The sequence below is a fragment of the Pristiophorus japonicus genome, chromosome 8 (assembly GCF_044704955.1).
Source record: "Pristiophorus japonicus isolate sPriJap1 chromosome 8, sPriJap1.hap1, whole genome shotgun sequence".
Classification (NCBI taxonomy): Eukaryota; Metazoa; Chordata; class Chondrichthyes; family Pristiophoridae; genus Pristiophorus; species Pristiophorus japonicus.
In genome coordinates this window covers 36,426,768-36,441,393 of record NC_091984.1, presented here as the reverse complement: position 1 = coordinate 36,441,393, position 14,626 = coordinate 36,426,768, and the positions used below count along the sequence as shown (strand labels likewise).

Below are 14,626 nucleotides of genomic sequence, written 5' to 3'. Positions count from 1 at the left end.
CGGCCCATCGTGTCCGCACCGGCCGACAAAGAGCTATCCAACCTAATCCCACTTTCCAGCTCTTGGTCCATAGCCTGTAGGTTACGGCACTTCAAGTGCACATCCAAGCACTTTTTAAATTTGGTGAGGGTTTCTGCCTCTACCACCCTTTCAGGCAGTGAGTTCCAGACCCCCACCACCCTCTGTGTGAAGAAATCTCCCCTCAAATCGCCTCTAAACTTTCTACCAATTACTTTAAATCTATGCCCCTGGTTGTTGACCCCTCTGCTAAGAGAAATACATCCTTCCTATCCACTCTATCCAGGCCCCTCATAATTTTATCTCCCCTCAGCCTTCTCTGTTCCAAAGAAAACAAACCATCCTATCCAATTTTTTCTCATAGCTAAAATTCTCTAGTCCAGGCAACATCCTAATAAATTTCCTCTGTACCCTTTCTGGTGCAATTACATCCTTTCTGTAATGTGGTGACCAGAACTGCACGCAGTACTCTAGCTGTGTCCTAACTAGTGTTTTATATAGTTCAAGCATAACCTCCCTGCTCTTGTATTCTGTGCCTCTGCCAATAAAGGCAAGTACAGGTGAAATTGTTCCTCATTGCGCCCATTTTTCCGGGTGGAAAACGGGGGCAAAATTGACCAAATTCACAGAGCGCCCTAAGGCTGCCTGAAATACGTCCAACACCATTTTGGCCTTGGGCAATTTTCAGGCATCCAAAGCAACTGCCTTAAACAGGCCTTAGACCACTTGCATACATTAATGAGCGACTTAACGTCTATTTAAAGACCCCTCAGCAACACTGATCAGCGCTGAATGGAGCAGTTGTCGGGCGGGCGCTGCTCAGGTGTTGGTGGGATTGCTGCAGCCTCAGAAGAAGAAGCAGCCACCGCCAAATAATAAGTGTTTTCATTTTGTACTTACCATCCTAGGGAGACGGGAGAAACCAGAGTGCTCTTCCCAGCTAGCACTGAAATCCTGAGAGTCGCTGCTGGAATGAGATCATCTCCTCCTGTTCTTCTTCCCTCCTCCCTCCCCCGCCCCGCCCCACCTTGAGGGCTGATGCTGGCAGCTGGCCCACATTATTAAAGTGAGGCCCGAGGCCCAATTTTGGGTAAGCCCCAGCTCTTGGTCCTTAGCCCTGTAGGTTACGGCACTTTAAGTGCACATCCAAGTACTTTTTAAAAGTGGCGAGGGTCCAGACCCTAAATGTCCCCTCAAATCCCCTCTAAACCTCCTACCAATTACTAATCCCTAAGTATCAGGGAGGATTGGTAGCACAAGGGCACCCAGCTAAGCAGTTCCGCTCGGGGGAATAAATGATACCCATTAATCACTTCCATTGAAATCAAAAGGAAAATTCAAAATATGACAGCAGTAATGTGGTGGAAGTAACATAACTGTGTCAAAAAAGCCACATAGAAAATCTGTATATTTTTTTAATATACTTTTGGATAATAAGGTTTTAAAAAAACAAAAGTTATGAAATCTCATAACGCAGTAGATATGAAGCATCTCACTTCATACATCCTACTGATTCCTTTCATCTTTAAGTTTTCATGAATAATTGGTATCCTACACCGAACCACAATTTTTTTTATTCAACATTTTATTGCTCACAAAGTGAGACACTTTACTGCACATTTAAAGTGCAATCTAGCTTGCATCATTTTTCTTTGTCAATGCTTTATTAGGCAGATATTACAATGATTGAAGTTTCAGGGATATTTTAAGAGCATAAGAACATAATAAATAGGAGCAGGAGTTGGTCATATAGCTCCTCGATCTTGCTCTGCCATTCAATAAGATCATGGCTGATCTTCTACATCATCTCCACTTTCATGCCCTGTCGCCATATTCACTGATTCCACTAGTGCCCAAAAATGTATCAATCTTTGTCTTGAATATACTGATCAACTCAGCATCCACAGCCCTCTGGGATAGAGAATTCCAAAGATTCACAACCCACTGAGTGAAGAAATTTCTCCTCATCTCAGTCCTAAATGGCTGCCCCCGTATCATGAAACCATGACCCCTAGCTCTCCAGCCAGGGAAATAGTCTCTCAGCATTTACCCTGCCAAGCCCTCTAAGAATTTTGTACATTTCAATGAGATCACCTCTCATTCTTCTAAATACAGAGAATATAGCTCCAGTCTACTCAATCTCTCATCATAGGACAACCCTCTCATCTCAGGAATCAATCTGGTGAAACTTCTTTTCACACTCTCCAAGGTAAGTATATCCTTCCTTAGATAAGGAAACCAAAACTGTACACAGTATTCCAGGTGTGGTCTCACCAAAGCCTTATATAATTTCAGCAAGACCTCCTTACTCTTATACTCCAACCCCATTGCAATAAAGTCGAACATACCATTTGCCTTCCTAATTACTTGTTGTACCTGCATGTTAACTTTCTGTGATTCGTATACAAGGACACCCAAATCCCTCTGAATACCAACATTTACTAATCTCTCACCTTTTAAGAAAATATTCTGCTTTTCCATTCTTCCTACCAAATTGGATAATTTCACACTTCCCCACATTATACTTCATCTGCCAGCTTATTTCCCATTCACTTAACCTGCCTAAATCCCCTTTGCAGCCTCTTTGCGTCCTCCTCACAGCTTACATTCCCACCTAGCTATGTATCGACAGCAAACTTGGATACATTGCACTCGGTCCCTTCATCTAAGTCATTGATATAGATTGTAAATAGCTGTGGCTCAAGCACTGATCCTTGCGGCACTCAACTAGTTATGCCTGGCACCCCAAAAATGACCCGTTTATCCCTACTCTCTGTTTTCTGTCCGTTAACCAATCCTCTAACCATGCTAAGTATATTACCTCCAATCCCATGATCCCTAATCTTGTGTAACAACCTCTTGTATGGCACCTTATCGAATGCCTTCTGAAAATCCAAATATGCTACATCCACTGGTACCCTGTGATCTACCCTGCTAGTTACACTGACTAAAATTCTAAGAAATCTGTCAAACACAATTTCCCTTTCATAAAACCAAGTTGACTCTGCCTAATCAAACTGTGATTTTCCAAGTACCCTATTACCATGTCCCTCATAATAGATTCTATCATTTTCCCAACTACTGATATCAGGCTAACTGGCCGATAGTTCCCTGTTTTCTCTCTCCCTCCTTTCTAGAACATATATTTTAACCCTTTTGTGGAAATAATGACCCGAGTGCAGTGGAACTCACTTCCGAAAACACAACAGAACCAAGGATAAACTAAAAAGCTATGAGTACTTATCCCTTTGCTAGAATCATAGAAACATAGAATGATACAGCACAGAAGGAAGCCATTCAGCCCATCATGCCTGTGTTGGCTCATTGGTACAGCTATCCAATTCGTCTCACTCCTTTGCTCGTTCCCCATAGCCTTGCAATTTTTTCCCCCCTTGAAAGTATTTATCCAATTCTCTTTTGAAAGTTACTATTGAATCTGCTTCCACCAGCCTTTCAGGTAGTGCATTCCAGATCACAACAACTCGCTGTGTAAAAAAGCAAAGTAATGTTTCCTCATGTCGCCTCTGGTTCTTAATGTATTAACTGCTATATGTGTGTATGAGACACAGTGACTGCTTGGGATGGGATCCCAATGGTTATGCTGGGATTTCACCTGCAGGTGCTCTCCAGCCATGATCCGGTAGATTTGGCCGGGTCAGTGGGAGGGCACATCATTGTGCGAAGCTGACCGGTTCAAGCACTACAATGGACATTTGCCTGCCCCACTGGAATGGACACCCTCTCTGCTAGACTTCTGTGGTGACATTGGACTTCAGGTACTAAGTGAAATGTCACTGACCAGCCTATAGTGCAGTTTTCCAGGGTCGGACAACAGCATAATAGCCTAGCAGAGAAGAAATCTGAGGGTATCGGTGCTAGTATAAAACTTGACACTTTGAATGAAACATCAATTTTGCTTATTAACTGCTAAGATGCAGTTATGTTCAGCCTGGCCTGTTTCTTTAAGGCCACTGCTCATGTATTCCCCCTGGGAAAGAAGTCTAATTTGGTAAATCTAGATACTGTCTTCTTGTAAGCTGCTGAGATCAATTGTGAATTTGTGGCTTCAGGTCAGAAGGATTCTGCATAAAATGGCTAGCTTTCCTTCATAGAATCATAGAAAAATTATGACACAGAAGGAGGCCATTTGGTCCATCGTGTCCGTGCTGGTCGAAGAGGAACTACCCAGCCTAATCCCACCTTCCAGCACTAAGTCCATAGCCCTGTAGATAATGGCTCTTTAAGTGCACATTCAAGTACTTTTTAAATGTGATGAGTGTTTCTGTTTCTTTCAGGCACTGAGATCTAGACTCCTACTACCCTCTGGGGGAAGAAATGTTTCCTCATCTCCCCTCTAATCCTTCCACCAACTACTTTAAATCTATGCCCCTGGTTATTGATCCCTCTGCTAAGGGAAATAGGTCCTTACTAACTACTCTATCTAGGTCTCTCATAATGTTATCCACCTCAATTAAATCTCCCCTCAGCCTCCTCTGTTCCAAGGAAAACAACCCCAGCCTATCCAATCTTTCCTCATAGCTAAAGTTTTCCAGTCCTGGCAACATCCTCGGAAATTTCCAATGCACCCTTTCTCGTGCAATCACATCCTTCCTGTAATGTGGTGACCAGAACTGCACGCAGTACTCAAGCTGTGGCCTAACTAATGTTCTATACAGTCCTAGTATAACTTCCCTGCTCTTGTATTCTATGTCTCTGCTAATAAAGGAAAGCATTCCGTATGCCTTTTTAACTACCTTATTGATTTGTCCTGCTATCTTTAAGGATCTGTGGACATACACTCCAAGGTCCCTCTGTTCCTCCACACCTCTCAGGAGCCTTCCCTTGACTTGTTACCTTTCCCCAAATGCATTACCTCACACTTTTCCAGATTGAATTCCATCTGCCACTTTTCTGCCTAATTGACCAGTCCATTGATATCTTCCTGCAGTCTAGAGCTTTCCTCCTCACTGACAACCACACCGCCAATTTTTGTATCATCTGAAAATGTCTTTATCATGCCCCCTACATTTAAGCCTAAATCATTAATATAAAAAAAGTAAGGGACTGAGTACTGAGCCCTGTGGAACACCACTGGAGACAGCCTTCTAGTCGCAAAAACTCCCCTCAACCTTTACCCTTTGCTTCCTGCCACTGAGCAAAATTTGGATCAAACTTGCAACTCTCCCTTGGATCCCATGGGCTTTTATTTTTTTGATCAACCTACCATGTGGGACCTTGTCAAAAGCCTTGCTAAATTCCATGTAAACTACATCAAACACACTGTCCTCATCAACCCTCCTTGTTACCTCCTCAAAGAACTCAATCAAGTTAGGCAGACACAACCTTCCCTTAAATCCATGCTGACTGTCCTTGATTAATTTGTGTCTTTCTAAATGAAGGATTATACTGTCCCTCAGAATTGATTCCAGTATTTTGCCCACCACCGAGGTTAAACTAACTGGTCTGTAACTGCTCGGTTTATCCCTTCCTCCCTTTTGGAACAATGGTTCCTTTATTAAGATTGTTTTGCATCAATAACAACAAAACATAATACTTTGAAGTATGGCACTTGGGAGTGTGACAGACACATGCTCAACTCAAGGCATAATTAAATATATTCATGAAGAAGTAAAGTGCATTCGCACCAGTAACTGGTACAAATAAATGTTTTTTGTAAATATACCTGGTATACAAAATCAGGACCATTTTTGAGTTTAATTGTAATAAAGACCTAGACTTACAATGAATAATAAATTACATTCAGTTATTAGATGATGGTGTTCGGCCACCTGAGGAAAAGAGTGTTCGAAGACCAGGCTCTCAAATCTACCACCAAGCCCATGGTCTACAGGGCTGTAGTAATACTCGCCCACTTGTATGGCTCAGAGGCATGGACGATGTACAGAAGACACCTCAAGTCGCTGGAGATATATCACCAACGATGTCTCCGCAAGATCCTACAAATCCCCTGGGAGGACAGGTGCACCAACATCAGTGTCCTCGTCCAGGCTAACAACCTCAGCATTAAAGCACTGATCACACTCGATCAGCTTCGCTGGGCAGGCCACACAGTTCTCATGCCAGACACGAGACTCCCAAAGCAAGTGCTCTATGTGGAGCTCCTTCACGGCAAACGAGCCATAGGTGGGCAGCGGAAATGTTACAAGGACACCCTCAAAGCCTCCTTGATAAAGTGCGCCATCACCACTGACACCTGGGAATCCATGGCCAAAGATCGCCCTAAATGGAGAAAGTGCATCCGGGAGAGCGTTGAGCACTTCGAGTCTCAACGCCAAGAGCGTGAAGAGGTCATGTGAAGGCAGCGGAAGGAGCGTGTGGCAAACCAGTCCCAGCCACCCCTTCCCTCGGCGACTGTCTGCCCCACCTGTGACAGAGTCTGTGGCTCTCGTATTGGAGGTTCAGCCACCAAAGAACTCACTTCAGGAGTGGAAGCAAGTCTTCCTCGATTCCGAGGGACTGCCTATGATGATGATGATGATTTAAGCCTTAAGTTATAGTCTGAAACCTGGCTATCCCAAGGTCTCATCAAAGCAAAGTGAGTGAGTGAGCAGAAAGAATAGTTCAGAAGTTGATGGACTGAATGACTGTACCACTGTACAAAAATTATAATGAGGCTTGCAGTGTGAAAAGACTGTTGGGAACATTTTGAAAACTCACTTAATTTAAATGGTTTTGAGAGCTTTTGTGTTCATGTAACAGTGTTGTGTTCTTATAAAAAGGACATAGAGGCACTGGAGCGGGTGCAAAAAAGATTTACAGAGATGATAGCGGAAATGTGAGGGTATACCTATCAGGCAAGGGTGAACAGGCTGGGTTTCTTTTTGCTTGAAAACAGAAGTCTGAGGGGTGACCTAATAGGTCATTAGAATTATAGGTTTTGATGGAGTAGATACAGAGAGAATGTTTCCACTTGTGGGGAAGAGCATAACTAGAAGCCATCAATATAAGATCGTCATCAAGAAATCAAATAGGAAATTCAGAAGAAACTTCTTTACCCAGGGTGTGATGAGAATGTGGAACTCGCTACCACAGGGAGTGGTTGAGGAAAATAGTATAGATGCTTTTAAGGAAGGCTAGATAAGCATCTGAGGGAGAAAGGAATAGAGGGTTATGCTGATAGATTTAGATGAGGAAAGATGGGAGGAGGCTCGAGTGGAGCATAAATGCCGGCATGGACTGGTTGGACCGAATGGCCTGTTTCTGTGCCGTATCTCCTATGTAAGCCTATGTAGTGTAAAGGTGATTGTGGGTTTTAAATGTAACAGTTCAGAATACCCAGTAAGATAATGTAATTTCCTCAAACTTTAAAAGTACTGCTGCAAAATGCTGGAAAGCAAAGATTTCAAATCAACTTTTTGGGGAGATGGGGGTCATGACCTCAAAATCCTCTAGCAAATAAATGTTGTGCCTTCAGCATTCACGTAACCTTCAGAAACATCAACATCTGACACTGCTGTGCATTTACTTTTAAAAAGGATACAATACTCATGAGTTTGCCAATTAGCTTGATAACATTTTTTTTTTCTTTATCTATTGTTTGATTTTTCTCCTTTTTCCACAGAATATGTGCCAGGGCTCATTTCTGGCCAACAGAGTGGTACCATAACCTGCACTTCCACTTCTGACGATACTTGTGATATTACTTTAATATATTTCCATTCATTCAACTCAGATCTGACCTGGAATAAAAGACTCACTTTTCACTTTGGTTGCAGATCAATCAGGTGGTGCCTTATTAATGACCTTAAAGAGGCCTTAACAAGCCAAGATAGGGACTTTGGGTTCAATTTTCCCCAGTGATTTGCGCTATTTTTGGCGTGCGCCGCTTTTTTGGGCATAAGATAAAAATATTAAAGTTTCCCCAATGAATGTGCGCCAGCGTAACTCAGTTACGATTTTTTTAGTTTGTTTATTTTTGCGCCAGTTTTTCTCGATTGCGTAAGTTTGCCCCCAAAACATTTCTCCTAGGTCAGCATATGTGACCACTCCCGAAAAACCTTCTAGTGAGTTAAGAAAAACCAGCGCGCATTGAAAAATCGGCGCAGAAAGACACCATTGTTTTTCAGCGAAGATTTGGAGGAAGTTTTGGAAGAACACTTAAATATGCATAATAAAGATTATATTTTTTTACCTTAAAACACAGCAAATGGAAGTTTGATGGAATTCTGTAAGTTTTCATTTTTTTTAAACTGACACGCCACCACTGAACGTCTGCAAACAAGGCTCGCGGGTCGGCCGGCAGAATCTGATTATCGCCTGGACACAGGGACTCGGGGCTTAGCTTCAAAACAAGCCCGAGGGGATGTGGGGAGCTGTGGAAGGCAGCAGAAGCCTACACTATGCATCAAATCAAGCCCGGGTGGGTGAGGGTGGGGGGGTTCCTGAGCATTGTGCCTGATCAGACCTGGGTGTGGTCCATACAGACCCGTGGGGAGAGAGAACAAATAATCTTGTCCTGCCTGCCTGCCTGCCGTTTTGAGCTTCTTGCAAAGGTAACATTTAATCATGGGGGCAATACTGACAAGGCCGTGCCTTGTGCAAGCCTTCTGCATCATGGTGCTGCGGAGGAGACAATTGATTCAACATCATCGCATGAGGAACCTCAGGGCATATACGGTGATGGACAGGAGGCCTTATCCACGTCGGGTATATCGAGACAGGTGTTCGTATCTGCACCTGAGTGATGCAGACTGTGTCAGAAGGCTGTGTTTCCGCAAAGAAGTAACTGAGATCTGTGAGTTAGTAAAAGCAGACCTGCAACATAGAAGCACAGGAGGACTGCTTTGTCAGTTGAAGTGATGGTTACAGCTGCATTTTCATTCTATGCATCTGGATCATCTCATGCTACAATTGGGGATGTGTACACCATTTCTCAACATGCAACACATATCTGCATTCGGCAGGTGACTGCTGCACTATATCCCCGGAGGAATGACTACATAAAGTTGCCAATGACCGCCCAGGCAATGCGTGAAAGGGCTGTAGGTTTTTCCAGGATAGCGGGCTTCCCCAAGGTACAGGGCTGCATTGATTGTACCGAGATATACAGGAACAGAAAAGGCTTCCACTCGATTAATGTGCAGCACATGTGTGACGACATGCATCGCATCATGTCAGTTGATGCAAGATACACTGGGAGCACCCATGATGCGATCATCCTATGCGAGAGCGTCATATCTGCTATGTTTCAGCAGCAGGCAGAAGGGCAGAGCTGGCTACTGGGAGACAAAGGGTACGACCTCACCACCTGGCTCGTGATGTCACTACGTGTAACCCGGACGGAAGCTGACCGGGAATACAACATGTCACACATTGCGACGCGCAGCATAATAGAGCAGACTATTGACATCTTGAAACAGTGTTTCCGATGCCTGGATCATTCCGGAGGCTACTTGCAATATTTCCGTGAGATTGTCAGTCAGTTCACTGTTGTGTGTTGCATGCTGCATTACTTAGCCATCATGAGGCAGCAGCAGCTCGTAGTAGAAGACCCAGTTGAGGTGAGAGTGGCTGATATTAGTGATGAGGAAGATGCAGTTGACAAGGAGGAGGAGGAGGACGAGGATGAGGAAGCCATGCAACTACCTGAACCCAGAGCACGACGGTGGAGGAGGGCGGGCCGTCATGCCCCTTTAACGATTGCTCAAGTCTTGCGCCAGCAGCTCATCCATGAACACTTTGCTGATGCCTGAGGGCTCAGTGGCAACTATTCCACATGGACCATGTTTACTGTTTGGATCTGTTCCATAATGTTATGTTGTGTTAATCGAACAAATGATGGGAAATGATTCTTGTTTACTTCAAAAAGTTATGTTAATAATTGAACAAATAATGAAAATGATAGTTCTTGAGTCCCAAAAGTTGTGTTAATAAATGAACAAATAATGTAAATGACTAAGTTATAATTTAAAATATATTTTATTCAAAAGTTTAACAGCATTTGTTTGTACTTAACTTTAATAAAAATATTCTTGTATCAAACTTTAAAGTTTTCACTTAAGATCACTTACAAACTTTAAGATCAGTTACTAACTTTTAAACTTGTAAATTTACATAACTTACAAAAAACTTTTAAGTTGAGAACAGTTACAACAGTAACAACAATAATAACGACAACAGCAGCAAAGAAAGGCTGCACCCACCTCTCCTCCAGCTTACTCTAAGACCGCTGGCTGCGCTTGGCCCCGCAGGCAATGGCGCAGCATTTATCGGCTTGGTGCCAAGCTTATTCTTTCAAACAACTCGGGTAATGCGCACTTCTTGATGGGTGGGAGGGGGCAGCCGGTAATGTGGAAGACCCGGCTTGGGTCTCTTCAGAGGCTGGTCTGGGGATTGGAATGGGAGTGGCAGTTGATTCTGTCAATGGGCACGAGGTCTGGACGTGTTCCCTTATTGCAGCAGCTAACTCCGACATTTCCTCCCTCATGTGCCCTGACAGTGTCTCAACTACGTCCAACATTCCCTCCCTCATGTTTGCCGACAGTGTCTCAGCTACTGACATTGTTTCTGTTGACTGAGATATTCCCTCCCTCATGTTCCTGGACAGCGTTCCCATTTCTCATGAGAGTGTTGTTACTTCTCCTGACTGTCCCGATACCTCATCACCCACCCCAATAATGGTGTCCAGGAGTGGTTGCGTAAGGTCAATGCTCTCCACACTCATTGCCATCATGTGAATGACATCTGTTAGATCCTGCACCTCAGGAGAGCGCGGTCGATCTCTCCTTCCCTCCTCACCCTGGGTGTGCCTTCCTTCATCCCACTGGGACCTGCAGCTTCGGACAGTGGGGTCCTGGGTGTGCCTTGCTGCATCCCACTGGAGTCCCCAGCCTTGGACGATGGGAAACCATGGAATGGCTGCGCGTTGCCAATTTCAAAAAATAGAATGGGGAAACTTGGCACATTTATTTTTGGAGCAGTTGTGACCTAGAAAAACTGTGTAACTCTGACAATACGCCAAAAAACAGTTTTGGGGAAAATTGAGCCCATTGTTATTCACTTGTCACTACGTTCAGTAATCCATTTTTGTACAGGAGGAATACTGAACACTCATAATTTGCTAATGCTTTCTCCATAAATTCTATCACTTTTTAATGCAGAACTTTTTCCACAACAACAATGCTTGCATTTATATAATGCCTTTAACATTGAAAATAGCTGAAGGAGGAACTTAGGCAGAAAGATTCAATACAGGATGGCATTAGTCCATGTCCTTTCCCATATTTAGAGGTTTCATTCCAAACCGGCCTGACTCCAGTCCCTTCCCTCCCCCCACCAATTTGCAGACATTTTTATTAGGATATGATCCTTAAATTAAGGATTATGTCTATATTACTCCAAATAGCCTATCTCGCTAATTCCAACACTTCGTCCTGGAATCTTCTTACGGGTTTCCTCTGAATGCAAATTCAAATGTGCCATTTTTGAATTGGGCACTGCTTCCTAATTTATTTCGTCGAAGTAGACACTTTGGTCAGCTTTGCTATAAATAGGGAACTGCTGCCCAACTCGACAGACATGCACCAGCAAGTTAGGATAACATAGGATATACGGTACAGAAACAGGCCATTCGGCGCAACCAGTCCATGCCAGCGTTTATGCTCCACTTGAGCCTGCTCCCATCTTTCCTCATCTAAATCTATCATCATAACCCTCTATTCCCTTCTCCCTCATAAGCTTATCTAGCCTCCCCTTAAATGCATCCATACTATTTGCCTCAACCACTCCCTGTGGTAGCGAGTTCCACATTCTCACCACTCTCTGGGTAAAGAAGTTTCTTCTGAATTCCCTATTTGAATTTTTGTTGACGATCTTATATTGATTGCCTCTAGTGTTGCTCTTCCCCACAAGTGGAAACATTCCCTCTGTGTCTGCTCTATCAAAACCTTTCATAATTTTAAAGACTTCTATTAGGTCATCCCTCAGCCTTCTCTTTTCAAGACAAAATAGACCAGCCTGTTCATCCTTTCGTGATAGGTATACCCTTGCATTTCCACGATCAGCCCTGAAAATCTTTTTTGCATCCTCTCTGGTGCCTCTATATCCTTTTTATAATATGGCGATCAAATTAGTGATCAAAATCGACCCGGCACTACACAACTAGCATATACAGTGGCCTTGCTTTATTGACCCAGTCTGGACAAGGGACAAATATCACTGAGTAAAACATGTCCGCATGCTATTGAACCAGAGTAGACATGTACCACTGGGGCTGCAGTATCGTGGGTTTTTCCGGCAGGGGGAGCATTCCTCAGCGGGTGTCTACTCTCGCAGTCCAAAAATCTTTCAATTACAAAACTAAAGTTTGGAGGAAAACAATTCGCACGTATAGTCCGTCCAATTTATTTTTTCAGATGAAATACTTGTGAATCAAATCTCTCTCGCACCTTGCAGCTCCAGTTCTCTGCAGCTATCATCCCAGTGATCAAGGAGCCCCGGCTCAGGGTGTGTGAGGAGTGGGAGCTCTGTGCAGACCCTGTTAAGAGTATTTTAATCTCCAATACAAGTCTCCCCCGCCACCTTTGAGGGCAGAGTGGGAGGAATTACATATGTCGAACATTTTAAACCTTTTTTTGAATAATAATATATTAGAAATACAAAATCAGATCATTTTTAAAGGAAGAATGTGATAAAAGTATATTTCCATATAACAATTAAAAAATTCAAACAAGACGTTCTTCGATCAAGTGACTCTGAAAGTCTTACCTGTTATCTGGAAAGGAAACACCAACCAATACAGCCGGAACAAAATCATTTTTTCGTTATAACCTGTTGGGAGAAAATCCAAGGGTTGGAAACAGCCGCCGTTAGACAATCCCGGAGTTCCCACACAAATGGATTGTGCTGCAAACTATTGAAGCTTTCTCTCTGTACACAAGTATCTCGCTCTCAGGCGATTCCTTTAATTAAGCCGAATAAAAGTGCTCCCTTTCAGGCCGATTTCTTTGGGAATAAAACCTAATTCCATCTTCTCTTGGGAGTTCAATTTCCCCCCCTTCTCTTTACCGAGTGTCTGTACTAAAAGGGCAGAGAGGAAAAGCGTCACTTGTGGCGAGATAGGCAGTTCAGGAGTATCGAGCCAGTGCTACCCAACACATCAACTCCGCCCGGAACATCACTAAAATAACACCATCTCTGGAACGGTTACACTGCCAAAATATCATGTCATTGCTCAACTAAAAGTCATTTCTTTAAAAATCATTACCAGCGCCACACCTCGCCCGGAATTATTGCTCTATTAATAACACGAAGGTTATTTTTAAATGCGCGACAAGAATGTTGGTCTGGTCAATGTAATTTACCTCATCCTTTGGGCAAATAATTCACTCAGAAAACAGCATTCTCACTGATTCCCAGACATTTTATGCAAGACTGAGGTACACTGGCAAAAATGGGATTCAGCACAGGATGTTGTGCCGGTCTAAATCTCTTGCTAAATTTAACGTGGACTCACTCTATCTTGCTAATTTAAAAACGTTCTGTAGAAGCTTCGGCTCCTGATCAAGCAAAACTTTGGAATATCCACTCATCCTCACGACTTCCACTATTCAACCTTTCAACATTGCATAAAAAGTGTGAGGTGTCAGTGGCTAGCCCTCTGGCCTCTGAGTCAAAAGGTTGTCGGTTCAAGTCTCACTCCAGAGACTTGAGCACAAGAATCTAGTCTGAGAATGCATATCAGGGCAGTTGTGAGAGATGATATTGGCTCTAATGAACAAAATGTTGTATCATTGTGGGTGGAGATTAGAGATAGTAAGGGGAAAAAGTCACTGGTGGACGTAGTTTATAGGCCCCCAAATAATAACTTCACGGTGGGGCGGGCAATAATCAAGGGAATAATGGAGGCACGTGAAAAAGGAACGGCAGTAGTCATGGGGGATTTTAACCTACATATCGATTGGTCAACTCAAATTGCACGGGGTAGCCTGGAGGAGGAATTCATAGAATGTATATGGGATTGTTTCTTAGAACAGTATGTAACAGAACCTACAAGGGAGCAAGCTATCTTAGATCTGGTCCTGTGTAATGAGACAGGAAAAATAAACGATCTCCTAGTAAAAGATCCTCTCGGAATGAGTGATCACAGTATAGTTGAATTTGTAATACAGATTGAGGGTGAGGAAGTTGTGTCAGAAACGTGCGTACTATGCTTAAACAAAGGGAACTACAGTGGGATGAGGGCAGAGTTGGCTAAAGTAGACTGGAAACACAGACTAAACGGTGGCACAATTGAGGAACAGTGGAGGACTTTTAAGGAGCTCTTTCATAGTGCGCAACAAAAATATATTCCAGTGAAAAAGAAGAGCGGTAAGAGAAGGGATAACCAGCCGTGGATAACCAAGGAAATAAAGGAGAGTATCAAATCAAAGACCAATGCGTATAAGGTGGCCAAGGTTAGTGGGAAACTAGAGGATTGGGAAAATTTTAAACAACAGCAAAGAATGACTAAAAAAGCAATAAAGAAAGGAAAGATAGATTACGAAGGTAAACTTGCGCAAAACATAAAAACAGATAGTAAAAGCTTTTGCAGATATATAAAATGGAAAAGAGTGACTAAAGTAAATGTTGGTCCCTTAGAAGATGAGAA

The 14,626-nt window shown here is 43.2% G+C and overlaps 1 protein-coding gene across 2 annotated transcripts in view; it reads right to left on the bottom strand.

The window, feature by feature from the left end:
• The window catches only part of tie1 (tyrosine kinase with immunoglobulin-like and EGF-like domains 1), a 135,897-nt gene extending 122,850 nt beyond the window's left edge, over positions 1 to 13,047 (bottom strand). For both annotated transcript variants that reach the window (XM_070886674.1, XM_070886675.1), the window contains exon 1: positions 12,745 to 13,047. In XM_070886674.1, coding sequence (XP_070742775.1) covers positions 12,745 to 12,793 — 49 coding nt within the window. In that variant the 5' untranslated portion in view covers positions 12,794 to 13,047. The remainder of the gene's footprint in view (positions 1 to 12,744) is intronic.
• Between the last annotated feature and the right edge of the window lie 1,579 nt (positions 13,048 to 14,626).